Source organism: Dinoponera quadriceps, unplaced genomic scaffold, assembly GCF_001313825.1.
Source record: "Dinoponera quadriceps isolate SergipeBrazil2010 unplaced genomic scaffold, ASM131382v1 scaffold120, whole genome shotgun sequence".
NCBI lineage: Eukaryota > Metazoa > Arthropoda > Insecta > Hymenoptera > Formicidae > Dinoponera > Dinoponera quadriceps.
In genome coordinates, this window is record NW_014554309.1 from 2,591,318 (window position 1) to 2,609,282 (window position 17,965).

Here is a 17,965-nt window from a genome sequence, read left to right on the forward strand (position 1 = left end):
CCTACATAAATTTTTATATATTTGTATATGTATGTGTATATATATATTAATATATGGAACACACTTGTCGATCCATAGAATAGTTATGTTCAGTAGATTATAACGAAATTAAGTTTCTTCAGGGCGTCAGACGTTTGGGATCACGCGGGAACATGGACACCTTGCGAATATTGTCCAATCCAAGATACAGCATCACCACGCGTTCCATACCTATGCCGCCGCCGGCATGCGGTGGACAGCCGTACCGGAAAGCGTCGATGTACGACTTGATCTTCTCAATATCTGAAACGAAAAACTCGGTTACCGAATGACAGAGGGAGTGGATGACAGAAGTGAATAAGTACATAACGTTCTCTTTTCCGTACGGATGTACTTGAAAAATTTTCCCACGAGCCGAAAATTTCACTCACCTATTCCGTGATGCTTGGCACGCTCGGTGAGAAATTCCGGGTCATGAATACGCTGCGCGCCAGATATGATTTCCTCGCCTCGCATAAACATGTCGTATGAATTGGAAATTTTCTACAAATGGGGGAATTGATGATATCAGCGCTATTTCATGACGAAACGGAGTTATTATCAGTACAACTGGACACTTACGGGATTGTTGGGGTCCGGCATAGTGTAGAAAGGCCTTACAGCAAGTGGATACTTGTCCAAGATATAAAAATCCGTATCATACTGAAAAGTATATATTTGTAACGTGAACAAACGGAAGTCAGACATAGAAAATGAATCACGAGTAGACCAGTGCTAAGAGCAATCGTGTGAACATTGGCAGAAATATTTCATCAAAGATCTTCAAGTTCACCTCAAAATTTCCCAACGTCTTACCTTGGCTTTGACGAGCTTTCCCAAGAGCTTTTCATCCGGCGTCGAAAGGTCGTCCTCCTCGCCCAGAGTCACGCCCGCTTCGGCCAACAATTCAATCGCTTGCGGGAATTCCAATCTTAAAGCTGGCTCCAGGAACTTGAAGGGTTCCACCGCGTACTGTTGATTGACCGCTGCTATGTCGTCCGCGTATCTAATGAATCCGCATGAAACCAATTACTACCGCGTGAATGACAAATTTATTGTATTATCGAGAATAAAAACTGATGGGGAAATTTTACCGACCGAGGTAAAAGCTCTTTTATTGAATTGCGTTAACTAGTAACTTAATGTCACCAACTTGTCGCGCAAGCCTTTGAACAGCTCGGTGAACATTTGCCCGATGGTATCTATCACCTCATGATAATGATACTTGAAAGCCATCTCCAGATCGAGACCCACGAATTCAGTCAGATGTCTGTGCGTATTAGAATCTTCAGCTCTAAAAACTGATCGTGACAGTTGTTAAAAAAATAATACATTAACATTAAAAAATAATACATTAAAAATAATACATAGAACATTGAAGAGGTGATGACATCTGTTTACAAAGACTTCAAAATTTGTCAAAATGTCTACTGAATTGTACCTGCTCCGACGGTGAAGACTTTGTCGAAGTCGGCGGCGATCGCCATCTGCTTATACAGTTGAGGTGACTGCGCCAGGTAAGCATTGCCTTTAAAGTAAGACACTGTAAACACGTTCGCTCCACCTTCGCTGGCCGCAGAGATGATTTTGGGAGTATGGATTTCTACAAAGCCCTGGAAGTACGCAAATGCAATGAGACTTTCTCGTAAAAATGCGTAAAATCACATCAGACCTACCTTTTTCGTTAAAATGTCTCGGAACAGCTTGCAAACGCCAGCTTCCACCCTGAAGATTGCCTGATTAGCCGGGGTACGTAAATCCAACACTCTATTGTCCAGTCTGGTGTCCTGATTCACTCGGATGTTCAACGTCGACTCGTCCAATTCGTTGACAGGCCTTGCGGCATCTTCTATCTGCAGAGGAAGTTGCGGTTTCGCGACGCTTACCACGAAAACACATTTCAGTTCAATTTCCACATCCTTCTGCGAGCATGACTCGATCTTCGTTGGCGCAGATCTCACTATGCCCTCAACGTCGACTATGGATTCCTTCGTAATGCTAAACAGAACAGGACATATTAATTCCAAAAAATATATAGCAGTTGAATCCTAATTGAGTTTATGAGTAAGAATATAACAGTGAATATATACATATTCAAGATCTATAGATTGCAAAGGACAATGTTCAGAAATATTTGTACACAAAAACTTACTTGGATATAAATTTGATCATTTGCTTGTTTACAGTCGCTCCTTCGTTAGCTAATCCCTGCACTGTGTACGCTTGTTGTCTCAAAACGATAAAGCACCGTTTGCCTGGAAAGAAAATTGTAAAATTATGACTACACAAAATAAGTAAGATGATATTATTTACCTTTGGCACGACTAGTGTGTAAGCGACCTCTCAACCAGACCGTCTGGTCTTCTAGTTCTTTATTTAGATCCTTGATTGCTTTAAACTTCCTATCTTCAAACTTCTCGGCACTTTGAATCATGTTCATCTGCCCATAACATCCCTCAGACACATTCATGGTTTCTTCTGCAGATTCTTGCTGCTGTTGCTATAAATAAAATATATAAATGCAAAACTTATCGTATCAATTTAATCAGGATGAAAAATTTATTTAGATTTTATTCATTATTCTACTTCGTTGTTTATTTTAATACATTATATAAATCATGTTACTAATGTTACATGTTATTTATTTACACGATATTAGTAATATTATATAATAAAAAATTTATAATGTAAATGATGAAATAAAATAAAGAATAAGATCCATGTATTCTTTAGTAAAAATACATATTAACTTACAGTCTGTGCCTTTTTTTCTGCTTTTTTTGCTGCTTTCTCTGCCTCTTTCTGCTGTTTTTTGAGTGCTTTTTTAGATATCTCATCTCTTTATAAAGAAACAATATAAATTCTCATGTATATTACTTGAGGTATTAAGAATATTAATATACAAGCAGATGAATTAATAATATTATTTCCGAAAACAATCCTGATATGAATTACAATTGAGAATATTAATTCATGTATAAGAAATAAAAAAAATATTTTTATATAATTTCAGGACAAATTGAAATTTGTGTAATACTTTATATTTAAAATATATAAATAAGAAATTCCTATTCCTTATTAATTTACATCATAGATGCATAGACAGATTTTATCAAACAATAATGATAAGATTGAGTCTTACCCTGCTACAGGAGAATCTGCAGGTTTATCTTCGCCCATCTGCGAAAGATGATGCAATATATTGTTTCCAACAAATAAGTATGTTACGTCATCTTGTCGGTCACATAAATTACTTTGTTGACTTCAAATCTTACTGACAAATATTTTGCTTTGTATTCTATTTGTGATAACAAAATATATGTAGAACAACTATAGTCTGATTTTTAACCTTGAAATTGTAACGCATATGTTGGCATGAAAAATAAAGTAAAAATAAAGATTATATAATCCAGATACAAAAAAATGTCAAAAAAATTAACATAACGATGGATATAAATAAATATATATATATTTTTTTAATAAATGCAGTTACAGTGACATAACGCAGAGGTTAGAATACAAGAAACATTATATAAAATAAATAATAAAAACAAATTAAATGTGCGCTGTACTTACTCTGTTATTTCGATTAATTATTTGCAGTAACCAAATCTTGCAACAAATTATAAATCTCGTACCCGGAGCCGGGGTGATTTTTTGCGAATTGCATGTGCAGTTATATCGATACTAATCGAAAAGAGAATGTTCGGGTTCGAGAGTGATATATATCGATATTATCGAGAACATCGCTACTTTATCGACCTATCAATATCGAAAAAACTGGCGCAATATTAAATCTATATTAAATCCAACTCAAACTAAACAAAATTCTACAAAGCTTTGAAACAACTTCAATAACTGATATTCATTCACCTGTTGATTCTTTTTATTAGCACCATTATTATCTCCTTATGCTAAATATTTTTATTATTCTCAATATTAATATTATTTTCCAATGAATAGAATAAACAGTACATATAATCGTGATTCTAACGGCACAATATTGAACATCTAAAAAGATAAAGTACAAGACAATTGACAGAATTGAATTTAAGCTCAATTATGACATCTTAACAGATTTACAATGCTATAAAGAGAATTATAATAGCGCATAGGAAATGTGAGTATTATTGATTTCTCATACTTTCACAACAATTTATCTGCGTCCACTTCAACTCCTACAAGCTATTTTCTTCGTTTCTTCCTGTTCCTCCAAAAATGTTCTTCTTCCAGTATTTGGCCGAGTAGCTTACAGATCCAGCTTCGTGCTTCATTTCACGTTAAAATGCTCCAAAAATATACATTTATATTATTATAGTTCGAATAGAGTGCGTGTAAGAGAGTGCAATTGAAGCAGAAGGAGAACCAACAAAAATATCACGATCCATTATATACTATTTATTCTACTTGTGCCGCAGTCATGAAGACTTAAAAAAAAATAGAGCAGCGTTCCATGAGAGGATGGTGGTCGGTTAAGGTGTGGGATTCTTATCGGGTGAAGGATATGCTCGCGTCGCAGTATCTCTCTTATCGTCACGGTACTATCCGTTTAGCACTGTCGTCGGCAGACTCCAGTAGGAAGGGGATGACGGGATTTTGTAGCGCACGTGGCCGAACTTCGAGCTCGTCGAGCCATTTGATACTACTACTCGACGGCAATGATCGATGAGAACCGGTATTTAGGCTCCGAACAGCATGGTCAGTCGCCTCGTCCCAACTCTTCCAGCTCACACCTTCGTGACCTGAAAAAGCCAGCGTTGGGCGTCTACGCATACATACAGATCACAGATGCTTACGTGTTAGCCTATATTGCGACAAGCTCAAAATAACCATTACAAGAGATTCCTGTTGGTATTACCAGAGATACTAACATGGTATGTGATCTATTCGTCGTAATATAAATAAGGAGTTTCCACGTGAGAAAGAAAAATCGGGAATACGAAAATAATGTTAATTTCCTGCATGAAATCATATCCTCTTGACTCTCTTTTTTTTTGTGTTTAAGTGAGTTTCAATGACTTTGCATCCCAAGTCTTGGAACTCATTCCAATAACAAATATTAAACAAAAGAAACATGCAAAGATATTTTGATACTTTACTCTAAACGAATAATTATAACAAAGTGAGCAGATATCTGCGAGCGAGCATGATTGTATGATTGAGGGCAGCGAGGAGGAGAATACGGTGTAATAGGACATATATATACACACATACACATATACATGCATGTATGTGTGTACATTTACATATAATCCATGGGTTCGAGAAAACACCTAATGAATCTTATTCATATTGTTTCGATATAATTGTACATAATATGCCATCCTTAGAGTTTAACTTAAAAAAAAGTAAGAAAGGAAGGAGAAGCATGAAGCCTTCCAATGTTTACTTCTTACTTTTCAGCTTGTCCGAACTCTCATCAAAGGTTGGATCTTGTATATTCAGCATCAGACTGTTGCCACTGAGATACACTCTGTTCTGGGAGGCGGCGATCTAAAACAAGATGATCGTTTCCAATCAGCAATACAAACTCTATTTGAAGACCCATTATGAAACACTTGTCTTATATGATGAAATGTTACGTGGAAATTTCATCATACTTTTTCTAAATTTATATACGATGTTTAACATCAAACTCGCAATCATTTTCCATTAGAATACTCACCGTCCGAGAGATGTTTTGCGCAGCTCGTATCTTGCGCAGCTTCAAGTATCCAGGATTCTGACCAACAGCTATACCAAGGTGCACTGCAGTTAAGGCAATTACAGTTTGACAGAAAGCTCAGGGAGAGTATTGTCATTATGTTTAAGAATTAGATTAACTGTATACTCAAAAATAATATGTGAGTTTTACTGCAAATACCATAGCAAAATTATAGATGTCAGTAAAATTAATCTAACCATATTCCTTCGCTTGTACTTAGTGCATATTTTGTTTAGATTAATAAGCCGCAAACAATTGACACATAATAGCGAATTAGCTGGGAAAATTTTAATTTAAATAAAGGATATCATTTTCGCTGCTTCCGCTTCTCCCTCGGCCTGTACAATCTTTTGCTGTCGCTCTTGTTTGGCTCTTTCCACTACAAAAGCTGCTCTTTGGGCTTCTTGCTGAGCTACTTGCTTAGCCTCAACAGCAGCAGTGTATTCCTTGCCGAAACTAAGCTCCGTTATCGAGACATCGTCCAGAATAATATTGAAGTCCCGAGCGCGCTCTGTTAACTCTTTGCGCACCATATTGGATACTTGCTGTCTTTGAGTGATCAGTTGCGAAGCGTTGAATTTTGCAACAACGGATTTCAGCACCTCATTACAAATGCTTGGCAATACCTGAAATAAATCGATCTTCGCTTATTACTCTTTGTCTAACTTCAAATCTGTGATTATACATTGATTTTGTTAAAGATCAACATTAATTTTAAATACTAGGAAATGTAGTTTTACTTTTAACTTGTAAAATAAATTAATGATATAAATTAAAATATCTTTGTATAGAAAGAGATAACTACAAATTATAATTATAAATCTACCATATATGATAAAATAAAACAACGTTCAAATTTTAACATAGCTCATTTTGTGTAACTTTACGAAAATCATCCATTCACTAAACTGGTAACCTTTTCATCATAGTCCAGACCAAGTTGACGATACATTATTGGCAATGTGGAAGCCTCAGGACGCGAAAGTACACGTAGTGAAATGTTGACCATCTGTAAATCCTTAGATCCTGTAGGCGATGAGATCTTCCTGGGTCTACTTCTAATATCGTAAATAATCGGATAATGGAACCATGGAATACGAAAGTGTAAGCCTTCAGTCATAATATCCTTCTGAATACCTCCCAATCTAGAGAATATAATAGCTCTGTGTCCAGCCTCCACTGAAATTTGTATAATACAAATTAAAACTTCTTGTTAAATTTCTTGTTAAAAATGACAAAAGTTACAAGAATTAAAAAGCTTCAATTTGCATTTTTAATATATTCTTGAACAATAATGAGATTGTATGTTGAACAATCTACTAGAAAAAAAAGTATACAAATATTGCAAAATTTAAGGTTTAATTAAAATCAATTTTTTGCTAGATCAGCAAGCTAAATTAACGAGAAAACAAATATCAAACGTAAAAATTTATGTAATAATTACAACGATTACACCATAAATTACATAACCAGACACATGTGATGATGGAGAGAATGTTAAGGGGAAAAGATGAGCAAAAAGGCATTGATATTCCAAAAAGTAGCATCATTCATGTAATTTAACTGAATTGACATTTAAAGTCGTCGGTTATTCGAGACAAATGGTAGTAGCTAGAGAATATCATACATCATCGTAAGTTCGGCGAGAACGTGAAAAAAATTGCGGTTAACCTGTATACATGGCCTTGGAAACGCTGTAGACCGCTACGCCGGCAGCAGCGAGGACCTTCACGCTCAAAGGAACGCCGTTCGTGCCCTTGCCAAAACGCGATGCCAGATCGTTGAATTTATTTTGCGCCATTTCGAGAAATTATGCCGCGTAATTGATTAACAGAAACACCACCGACCAACCGGCGAAAATATCGTGAAGAATCGAGAGAGATTCGGGGCTGGAACAAACCAAAATGGCGACCGTACATCGATATCGGAAAATAAAGAAGAGTACCTATTCCTAAAGCCTGTATCAGATGTACAGATTAGGATTGAGATCGAATTGAAATTTAGCCAATCAGAGCAAAGTTTATTAACTCAAGTTTAGTAAACTTTGTTCTGATTGGCTAAATCTCAATCCATCTCAATCCTAATCCGTAGTCTGATATGGGCATAAGTCCAGATCTACAATAAGTGTAATAAGTTTTGAGCCGTAAGAAGCTGACCAATCAGTTGAATGTGAGAAGAATAATCGATTGTGATTAGTCAATTTTTTACGGCTTAAGGTTTACTACATTTATTGTACATTTGGTCTACTGCTTTTCACTGGGTAGTTTCCAACAAGGAACAAAAAGCCGTTTCATTGGCTACGTATCATCTCTAAATAAAACGATCGTCGGTGATGCTTTAATAAACATCCACTGTTTTCCCTGTGCATACAGCGCGTGAAACTCATGTATTTGTTTACAAATTTTCGCCTAAAATCTGATCAATCAAAGTTATAATAAAGATGGTGAAATATTGCGTCTTGAAAAATTGTAAAACCGTTTGGAATCCACTAGTGGATGTTGGATTTCATAGGTGAGATAATTAATTAAAAAACAACTTAACCTTTATGTTATTCCATGCTGAAACAATTCCTTTGATTTAGTTTTCCTAGAACGAATGAAGATCTCCTTGCAAAATGGATTGCAAGCATTCCTAGAGAATTATTACCGAGATGGACAGATAATTCCAACATTTGTAGTAAACATTTTGAAAAGAATTGTTATGAAAGTGGATGCATTGTTCGCAGACAGCTAAAAAAAGATGCTGTTCCTACTATTTTTAAATGTTCAGATGAAGATGATAATCTTGTAAGTTGTAATAAACTTATCTTTAGTATTTATGTTTTCTTATAATGCCTCATATAAATATATATAAATATTTAAGATATGTGTAACTTCAATGTATGTTTCTATTCTATTTCATAGATGAGTAAAATAAATTTAGGCTCACTACAGCAACCTGGCGATAGTAACCAATCTGTCACAAGTTCTAATAATATTGTTTTCCATAATGATATTCCAGATTTAAGGACGGTATGTTATTCATAATTTCTTTTTTATTAAGAGCTGTTTATCTCGCTCGTATGAATTGAAGTATCACAATAAATAATGTTTTAATGATTGTGTTGTAGATACGCAAAATTGATGTGGCGGTACAGGTGGAAAGTCGTTACTTGCCAGTATCACCTGATAAGGCAAAACTTAAAAGAGACATAAAGGTATTGCAGCAACGTTTAAGGCGGAGGAACGAAGCTCTTACGTCCCTAAAATTACTGGTGGCCCAACTCAAAATGTACCAAGGCATTCACAGAACTCATAGTGAATAATTTAGTAATAATTAGTGAATAATTTCTCAGGACCATATCGCTCAGCAAAAGATTGTAATTACTATATAATGTAAAGATATCCAGATATCAAAATCTGCAAAAGCGAATTTTGCATAGTCTCTGTAAGCAGCTTGCAGAAATATGAGAGGATCTGATGATAAACTGACATCAGAAATCGAACAAGATCTGTCGTTCTAATGTATTGAAAAGGAACATGCTGCAGATCCTGCTCGATTTTTGCCATCTGTTAGATTGCTTATTGGGTAACAATGTGAATATATATATGTATATAGAAAGAGAGACTATTATATCTGTTATATTGCCTTATTATGTACAGATCATGGTAAAATATCAATGTAACTTAAATGTAACATATTGAATGTAACATAATATACGACGAATGTGATGTTTGTATTATTTATGTGGTATATGTGATTTTTTGTATAAATGCAATCAGTGAGATCTGTCAATCACATTGAACCTCAATGATCATCATAACAAATAAATGGACACGATGCGTGTGATTGGAAGATTCTGAATGCAGAGTTTCGTACATTCACCGTAGGAGGTCTCCGAAGTTGATACGAAATTATTTATATACCCGGCTCGTAAATTTCTATTATATTTTGTGAATATTTGGTGTCGAATATAAAAGTTCACGAGATATGGCCGGTTTACGCTTGATAAGAACGTATTCTTCCGACACGGATGAAGATGAGGACAAAGAGAAGAAGAATATCGCAAAAAAAAACAAGTAGATAGGTTATATTACGCATTGAGTTATTGGATTGATGCAAAAGTTTGTTACGTTTTCCGATCAAAATATATTTTTATATAATATTTTATATTCATTTTAAGATAATAATCGATTAAATGTGCGCCGTTTTATATGATACTGAATTTATCATCTCTCCGGTAGCTGCTTAATCCCGCGCTCGTAGAAATTCTGGGATTTCTAAGCGCAGAATTGATTACAAAGATGGAGAAATTTTTTTGCATCAATCTGATATACGCATACAACATTGAATATATTTTATCTCTTGATAAATTAGTATATATATTATATATAGTTATATTCTCAATAAACATTATAGGCTAGCTTTACCTGAAAGTATTTTGTCATGGAAAGGAGTCTTGCATCATGAAGAAGTAACCGATGATCCACTGGATCATGACGGACGAATCCGAAGCTTCAAACATGAGCGTGGCAACTGGGCAACATTAATTTACATAAACTGTGAGTGTTCCAATTCCAAACTCAATTCGGATGTTAACTTGTACACTCTAAGATACGAGCACTATTTATCAAAGCATTTTTAACACATGCTAAGTTCCTACGATGGTTAATACAATCGTTTGGATTATTTACGACAGTATAATATAAGAATTTAATTTTAGATGCAGCCAGTGATTGTCTTCATACTTGGATGAACTCGGTATTGAAAGAACTGCCGGTCAAAGGCGATATTATTTCTAAGCTTCATATTAGTCTTAGTCGTACTTTGGTCCTGAAGTTCCATTGGATTGAATCATTTGCAGAGAACCTGAAGCTACTGTGTCGTAGATTCAGTCGGTTTACTATACAACTCACCGATGTGAGAGTATATTGCAATGAAGAAAAAACTCGTACATTCCTTGGGATTTATTGTCAGAATGATGATGGAATCTTGAAGTGTCTAACAGAGGCTCTTAATGGTTTGTTAGCTGAATATCAATTACCATTGTATTATAAGGTATGTCAAATTGCATATTTTTAATACTGTCAATATAAACTGGATATATTTCCATATTATTCATTCCTCTTCCCCAAATTTCTATTTTAGATAACAATTTTTACATGTTTTTTATATGTATAGGATACTTCGTATCATATTAGTTTCTTCTGGTGCCTCGGAGACCAACAAATGTACCTGAGGAAGATCCTACCGTCTCTTACTCGCAGTTTAAACGAATGTTTGGCAGAAAATATGGAAGATAATTATATAAACGTCGACGAGATACAGTGCAAAATTGGCAATAAATATTACGCTTTTGAACTAAGATAACAAATGTCTCTAAGTTTTATATCAGTTAGATTCAATATATCTGAATTTCATTAAGTTGTGAAATTTATCTCAGCAATTTGTGTATTACCTGTTATGACAACATTAAGCTCTCACTTAATTGTTCCACTCGATATATTAGTTTGAACGAAATCTTGAAAGAGAAACTGTGCTAAAGGTGCGGATCACACACTGATAATGCATTTGTGTGAAGATGTGTTGTGTGAATTATTTTTTGTCGTAAACATTTTGTCCATGAAAAATATCTTGTAGTAAAATTTATTGTTTTGCACTCGAAATAGCACAATTATATACAGCATTAATTATATAATTAAATTTTTTGCGTATCAAAAGTAGATTAGACTTTGGAAATTCCTTGTAAGTTTTTAAACAAGTCAAAATGGCTTGAAAATAGTTACATTATGAGGTAATCTCGTTACAATACCCGTGTCACGCCACAGTTTAATCCAAGAATCACATAAATCGGGCTCTACACTAGCGACTAATGTACAAGTTTCGGGATTTTGTATGAATAACTGTGCTTCCGGGCCACTCACGATATCGCTGCAACCGCTAACATCGATGAAAGTCAACGTCGGCTTACGACTCAACAACATATTTACAGACGACACGGTCACACTCTTGTTCCCACTTAATATCAGTTTCATCAATCTAGGCAGCTGTTCTAAAACACACCTCACGTCATAGTCCGTTACGTCACAGAACGAAAGTTCCAACGATTCCAAGCTCGGTGACAGAACCATGTTCAGTGTCTCCAAAGCTGAGGTGAATCGGCCGTGAGAAGGCAAAGTGTTAGACAAGTTCAAGTCGAACATTCGCCTGCCTAGAAAAGAGGCCGTCGAGTCGCGGCTCAATTTGTTCCACGAGATGTCACAATTCGTCAAATTAGGATTTTGTTGAACGGGTTGAACGTGGTGTAGCGGAAGGCGAAACTCCTCCAGTTCGCAGTAGCGCAGATTGAGCGTTTGCAAGTGCCTCAGAGGCGCGATCAGCTTCTGTAGAGTTTCGTGGCTCTCCGCGCTCAGCGGATTGTAACTCAAGTCCAAGAGCCGCAGCTGAGACGGCAGCCTGGTTATCTCGCGCAAGCAGGCGAAATCGATGTTGCAGCCTCTCAGGTGGAGTTCCTGCAGGGACGAGAGATTCGAGAGGCACTGTCGCAAATGCGCGCCCGCCGTCGACAGAACGATGCCCGACAATTGCAACAGTTTCATGTTCTTCTGGTACTCCAGAGTCCTTAACAACGGCACCAGCAGCAGCTCCTCGTCCACGTCGTCGGCTCTCACGCGAAACAGGGACGTGTTTTCGCAGGATCTCAAACACTTCAGCATGACCTCGCAGGGAGTTACGTTGCCTGTGCTACATATCGTCCTGTATCGCTCGACGATGGATGGGACCTGCAGCTCGGCTATCTCGCATTCCAGCCTGCCGACATTCGCGTCATTCGTTCCCTCCCTCGCCATTCTCAAGACGCTCTCCTTCGTCACGACCGAACTGCCGTTTAACGGGCGCAACGTCAGCTTCGCCGTGCAACCGGTCTCGCTGAAGAACGCGCGTTCGGCCGCACTCACGACGCACACGAGGAACTCCGTCTCGTCTTCGCACGCGTCCACCTTCACCTCGAACACCTTGTCCGTCACGAGTACGCTCAAATCCACGTGTTCTCTGCAGGACCGTTTCGAACTCGCCGATGTGCGCAGGGACGATTGTAAGTCGTGCATCGGGGATGGCGTACGGGAGACGGTGAAGCCGTTCGACAACAAGGACACCTGCCGTTTCTTCTCTCTCCTCTTGGCTTCCTCAAGTACTTCGATCACTCCAGTGGCAAGAGTGCTGTCGTCACTCTCCTCGCTCGTGCTGCGGAGATCCTCGTCGCTCTCGACGGTACTGTTCAATCTTTTCAGCCTCTTCGAAGTGCTTTCCGTGCTGTTATCGGCGGACTTTCTCTTGCATGCAGCGACGTGCCTGCTCGACTTGGATCTCTTCCTCGCTGTGTTCTCTACTGCCATGTCGTCCTCGAGCCAATCGTCCATGAGAACTTGTTCTTCGTTGACCAGAGGCGCGACCTCCTCGTCGTTGCCGCTCTTCCCGGGCGCGTTGATCTTCTTGGTCTTGTTGAAGGTCCTCAGACTGGCTATCGTCCTCTTGTAGTCTTCACCAGCGGATATCTTCTGGGCCTCGGGCTGCACGAGCTTCCTGTCCGACGCATAGACACTCTCGGATTTCCTCCTCCTTTTTCTGGAGCTGACGATCACACCGGATAACTTCCTGCGCATCGTGTCGTACTCGAGCTGGTCTTCAGGGCTGAGGTCGGCCACGCGATCCCTCCAATCCTCCAGGCAGTCCAACACCGTGTCGCCGTCGTGGGTCTTGAGCGTCAGGTTCGCGCCGTGTTGCATCAGTAACTGCATCATAGAGAAGTGTCCGCAAGACGCGGCGTCGTGGAGCGGCGTGACGCCCTTGCAGGACGCGCCGCCCGGGTCGTTGACGTTGGCGTCGTGCTTCAGCAGCGCTTCCGCGACCTCCACGTGACCGTGATTCGCGGCTTCGTGGAGCGGCGACCAGCCGCAGTGGTCCCTGACATTGGTCGGGTGACCGGACGACAAGAGCCTCTCGACGGTGTCGACGTCGCCGTTGATGCATGCCACGTGCAGCTGCGTCTCGCCCTTCTCGTTCCTCCTGATCGCGGCCGCTCTCTTCTCCCTTCTTCGAGAGGCCCTGCTAGTGACGTTCTCTTCGATCTCCAGGTCGGACAAGTCCTCCAGACAGATGTCCGCGCCGATCTGCTCGCTCCCTTCGCTCTCCGTGTCGCTCGACGTCTCCGAGGTCGCCGGCAGACCCGCAGTCCGGCGCGCGTCCTCCGCCTCGTCAAATCGGCCCACGCTGTTCAGGTAAGCGACGTATTCCTTGGCGGTGGACCTTCGCAGCCTCGTATCACCGGCCTCGTCCGCCAAGCGCAACGCCTCGACGTAGCACTCCCGGATCTCCGGAGTTTCGGCGGCGTCGCCCATCGCCAGCAGGTCCGCCAGGAAGAGCGACGACTTGCACTTCTCTCGTGGGTTACCGGCCCACAGCTCGAACTCTCGTCGCGCGTAAGGCAGCGCTTCCTCGCACCGTCCCGCGTCTTTGAGGGTCTGCGCCAGGCTGGAAAGGGCGGCGGCCACCTGCTCGCCCGTCTCCTCCGCGCAGCTCAGCATCTGCCGGTAATAATCGGCGCCTTTGTCGTAGCATTGCACGGCCACTGCCGCGTCGCCCAACGTCTCGTACAGCTTCTGCTTAACCAGCGCGTCGGTCTCGACGAGCAGACCGTTCTCCGCCCGGCACAGAGTCACGACGATTCTCAGGTACTTCTCCACCTGACAATTGACATCCCCCGGCAGTCCACTGCTCGTGTACAAGGCGACGAGTATCCGGCGCGCTCTGATCCACTGGCCGGATTGCAAGAATAGTTCGGCCTTGAATATCTTCGCTTTGGCCCTCAAGCACGGGTCCTTCACCGTGGACGCGGTCTCGAAGTAGTTCAACGCCAGCTCGAGGTCGCCTTGTCGCTCGTATATGCCTGCCAAGGAGATGCACGTACGGTACAGGTCCTCTTGAATATTGTTGGACACGCACAGCGCGGTGGCCTGTTCGATCAAGTCGATCGCCTGCCGCGTCTCCTTCTGCGCCTCCAGCGTCAGTCCCAAGTTGAGCAGCAGTCTCGCCCGCATCTGCGTTCTCTCCTCCAACCTGATGTCCACGCCCGTCAACTGATCGCACAGCTCCATGCTCTTTACAAAGGCAGTTTTCGCACTCGCCAAAGCCTCGTCCCGTTTCCGCGATTCACTCGATAGGCTCTCAGCCAGGCAGAGGTGAGTCCGTCCCAAGGTAGCAAACGCACGCTGCTGCTCGATCAGGTTCTTCATGTCCCTGGCGCCTTCCAAGTGCTGCTTTTGGTGGGTCAGAGCCTGCTCGTAATCTCCCAAGCTCACGTGAGCCTCTCCTATCATCCTGTGCGCTATTGCGCAGCTCAATTTGTCCCCGAGATCCTCGCAGATGCATAACTGCTCCGTGTATTCTTGCAGTGCCTCTTTTGGTCGTTCGTTCTCAAGGTAGAAGTCTCCGAGAGTTTTCGTGATTTCCGCCAACTGCCGGGTATTGTTGTCACGTCTGGCGTGTTGTTTCCTCTTGATGAGTTTGTCGATGTTCATATTAACAATTACCAACAATTGATGTATTTGCGAGATGAACACAGGCTCGGTCACCTTCATCACCTAGAAGAGTGACGATGATATCAGAGTCAATGGAATAGTGATCATTTAATTTAAATGTTGCTTTTGACGATGTAATGTGTTTGACATTTTTCTCGATGAAACACTCGATGTAAAGAGATTCAATATAGAGAAACTTCGTTCATGGAAAAACCAAGTTAGATTAGGTTGGGTAGGTTTGTAAAATTTGGCGCTAGCCTGAAACAGCTGATGCATTTATTAGGGTTATATGTACCTTCTTCCACGCACGATTTGCGCTGCCTTACGCGCTGTTATCCATTGTTGAATTGAACAATTAAGAAAACATAAAAATACAAGTACTCTAGTATGTCGCTCGGCCCGCACTACCTGGAAATAAAGAGTTTGATACACACGCGCACACGCTTATAACAAGTACTATCGAACTAAATTAAAAAGAACTTTCAACCTGTTGTTAAATTGTATTAGTTAAAAGTAAAAAGTTCTTTTACTTGTGAATCTTCTATTGGTCAACAAAAGGAAAGTCGGTTAACTTGCTATTAACTCTTACTACTTAAAAATTCTTCTAAAATAAGTCCATCTAACATGTCAGTGACTTCTACTACGACCTCGTTTCTAAAGGTGGCGCCAACTAGTGTCAGAAATTAACGTTTTTTAGTTCCGAAGTACTCGCTACGAGTCGCCGTAGGGGCCGAGATAGTGAGAAATCACTAAACGATAAATCAGGCGTACCGATAATATTTTCAAATAGTACAGCAGATTAGTCAAAAACTTTTTATCTTTAAACAGCGCATTTGCAAAACTCTTCATAAAGTTTCGTTTTTCTAATTAAGCGCTTTGGGATGAATGTATCATATTTCACACACTCGTGACCTACACAGCAAAAAAAGAAGAAACACAAATTTCACTTTGCCACACACTCAGTAAAGACTTATTTCATTTAGCGGAAAATAAAGAAATTTATTTTATGCTATTCAATTCTTTTTTATTTACTTTTGTTATTACAACTAAAAGAGGCGTTGTTTTCTACTTATCATTTCTCCTTTTTAGAGAACTTTGTGAGAACGTATCATTGAGTATATATTTTATCTAATCGTTGTCAATTAAATGAATAACATACACGCTGCAGTTTCTACCTGTTTGCAGATAGCCAATCAACTGTTAACAATGACCGGCAGATTGTACAATAACACACCCAGAGAATCTTTTACAACATTTCTGGCAGCATAAAATATTTTACGATATTTAATCGGTAAAGTACATAGTACTTACATCGGTAAGTACAAGTACTAGTATAGTTTCTCCGTTATGTATTTATGTATTTACATAATATTTCGCTGTTCATGTCTATTTCTGTTTCCACGAAAGATTAGCGAGGCCAAAATAGCCCGGCCAAGTCAAGATAAGTCGATAATTGCTGATAATTGCGTACCGCGAACGCGAAAATTAATATTCATGTAGCCACGTTGAGTCCTTTTGCGGACGAATGAAACACAATAATGGATCAAAGGTCTTTTCTACGTATATATAACCGTCGGAGATTGAGATCGCAAAGAGTTGAACCGGTTTCACTCCTTATCGCGAAAGGAAAGAGCGTGTCGTAATATAATCTAAAATATGCCCAGATAACACAAGATATCCCAAAATTATTCGGAGTGCGTTCGGGATACTCTTATAGGAGTATCTTAGGACGTTCTGAGCATATTCAAGATGATGGGGGACTCGGAACATTTTACGCGGGAAAACACGCGTTCGACAATCTCGATATTCCTCGTCGTGACACCCGTTAATCTTTCCCAGAGAGCTCATTATGTTTTTTTCGCAGTCGCTTTCTCATTTTGTCGTCGATCTTTTCCTCCTTCCATCTTCCATCGAAGTCACCGGTTTCTCTCTCTCTCTCTCTCTCTCGAGCTCGACGAACTTCTGACTTTTTCCCCCGCAGCCTACTTGCGACAATCTCGCGTCAAACATCTCTCCGTCAAATATTGGCGATTTATACATATCTGTCTTCCCTTTGCCTGCCGCCTCCTTTCGTTCTCTCGAGCTAAATCGCGATGATATATAACGAAAGAGCATAGCGTAAGCCGGGTCAGTATCACTCACACACGCCACTGTCCAGTTGCCACGTGTTACGTGCTCGACTCTTTTCCATTTTCATCGCAACCGCGCGTTGTCCTGCGAGATGTCTCGCGGAATTTCGCACGTCGGCGTCAATTTCCAACACCGGGAAGAGCAACCGCGCGCGCACAATGCAAGTATTTCTATTTGTTTCCGGCGATTTTACATAATCAAGCATTTCATTATTTAATTCGTTGTTTTATTGAAACGCCTAAATTATCTTCGAGCTCATCTTCGAGATATTCGATAACGTCACTGCGTTCAATTAGTACTACCCGTTCCATAGGTGTTTACATTTTTTTTTTTCTTTCAAAATACAATACGCAGAGAGAAACTCGAATAAGTGAAATCTTGGTTGAAGATGTTCGTTTTCATGGATAAAAATCTTCGATGATTAATTTACTATATTTACTATATTTGCTATATTTATATTTGAATTCGATTCATTACGGACGAATGATGCAATGACAGATAGCGTTAGGGAGTAAAGCGTGTCATCGAGTAATGAGAGCAAATCGACATGCGATCACGA

At 40.0% G+C, this 17,965-nt stretch overlaps 5 protein-coding genes across 8 annotated transcripts; 2 read left to right on the forward strand and 3 right to left on the reverse strand.

Annotated features, from left to right (window-relative positions):
* Window position 1: 1 nt before the first annotated feature.
* LOC106745741 (aspartate--tRNA ligase, cytoplasmic) lies at window positions 2-3,722 on the reverse strand. The gene is made up of 12 exons (XM_014621624.1): window positions 3,595-3,722; window positions 3,161-3,198; window positions 2,773-2,857; window positions 2,332-2,518; window positions 2,171-2,273; window positions 1,695-2,016; window positions 1,460-1,631; window positions 1,172-1,319; window positions 835-1,024; window positions 601-681; window positions 411-522; window positions 2-282 (listed from the first exon to the last, which is right to left on the reverse strand). The coding sequence occupies exons 2-12, from the start codon at window positions 3,196-3,198 to the stop codon at window positions 119-121; spliced, it is 1,602 nt and encodes a 533-aa protein (XP_014477110.1). The 5' UTR covers window positions 3,595-3,722; the 3' UTR covers window positions 2-118.
* Window positions 3,723-4,002: 280 nt separating this feature from the next.
* On the reverse strand, window positions 4,003-7,590 carry LOC106745748 (prohibitin-2). Of its 2 annotated transcripts, none has more exons than XM_014621643.1 (6): window positions 7,394-7,590; window positions 6,639-6,901; window positions 6,031-6,348; window positions 5,684-5,761; window positions 5,415-5,511; window positions 4,003-4,306 (listed from the first exon to the last, which is right to left on the reverse strand). In XM_014621643.1, exons 1-6 carry the CDS (start codon window positions 7,521-7,523, stop codon window positions 4,299-4,301), a joined length of 894 nt encoding a protein of 297 aa, XP_014477129.1. In that variant the 5' UTR covers window positions 7,524-7,590; the 3' UTR covers window positions 4,003-4,298. The 2 variants fall into 2 exon arrangements, with proteins under 2 accessions (XP_014477129.1, XP_014477120.1); XM_014621634.1 differs by lacking the exon at window positions 4,003-4,306 and adding an exon at window positions 4,396-4,760.
* Window positions 7,591-8,042: 452 nt separating this feature from the next.
* Window positions 8,043-9,427, forward strand: LOC106744750 (THAP domain-containing protein 1-like). Its single transcript, XM_014619771.1, has 4 exons — window positions 8,043-8,233; window positions 8,304-8,508; window positions 8,626-8,733; window positions 8,832-9,427. The coding sequence occupies exons 1-4, from the start codon at window positions 8,163-8,165 to the stop codon at window positions 9,024-9,026; spliced, it is 579 nt and encodes a 192-aa protein (XP_014475257.1). The 5' UTR covers window positions 8,043-8,162; the 3' UTR covers window positions 9,027-9,427.
* A 145-nt stretch (window positions 9,428-9,572) lies between these two features.
* LOC106746271 (U6 snRNA phosphodiesterase) lies at window positions 9,573-11,125 on the forward strand. Its single transcript, XM_014622667.1, has 4 exons — window positions 9,573-9,780; window positions 10,121-10,263; window positions 10,425-10,759; window positions 10,883-11,125. Exons 1-4 carry the CDS (start codon window positions 9,692-9,694, stop codon window positions 11,069-11,071), a joined length of 756 nt encoding a protein of 251 aa, XP_014478153.1. The 5' UTR covers window positions 9,573-9,691; the 3' UTR covers window positions 11,072-11,125.
* A 206-nt stretch (window positions 11,126-11,331) lies between these two features.
* On the reverse strand, window positions 11,332-15,924 carry LOC106746259 (tonsoku-like protein). Of its 3 annotated transcripts, none has more exons than XM_014622654.1 (3): window positions 15,866-15,924; window positions 15,572-15,684; window positions 11,332-15,339 (listed from the first exon to the last, which is right to left on the reverse strand). In XM_014622654.1, the coding sequence occupies exon 3, from the start codon at window positions 15,334-15,336 to the stop codon at window positions 11,464-11,466; it is 3,873 nt and encodes a 1,290-aa protein (XP_014478140.1). In that variant the 5' UTR covers window positions 15,337-15,339; window positions 15,572-15,684; window positions 15,866-15,924; the 3' UTR covers window positions 11,332-11,463. The 3 variants fall into 3 exon arrangements, with proteins under 3 accessions (XP_014478140.1, XP_014478121.1, XP_014478130.1); XM_014622635.1 differs by having other exon boundaries at window positions 15,807-15,917; XM_014622644.1 differs by having other exon boundaries at window positions 15,764-15,917.
* Window positions 15,925-17,965: the final 2,041 nt, after the last annotated feature.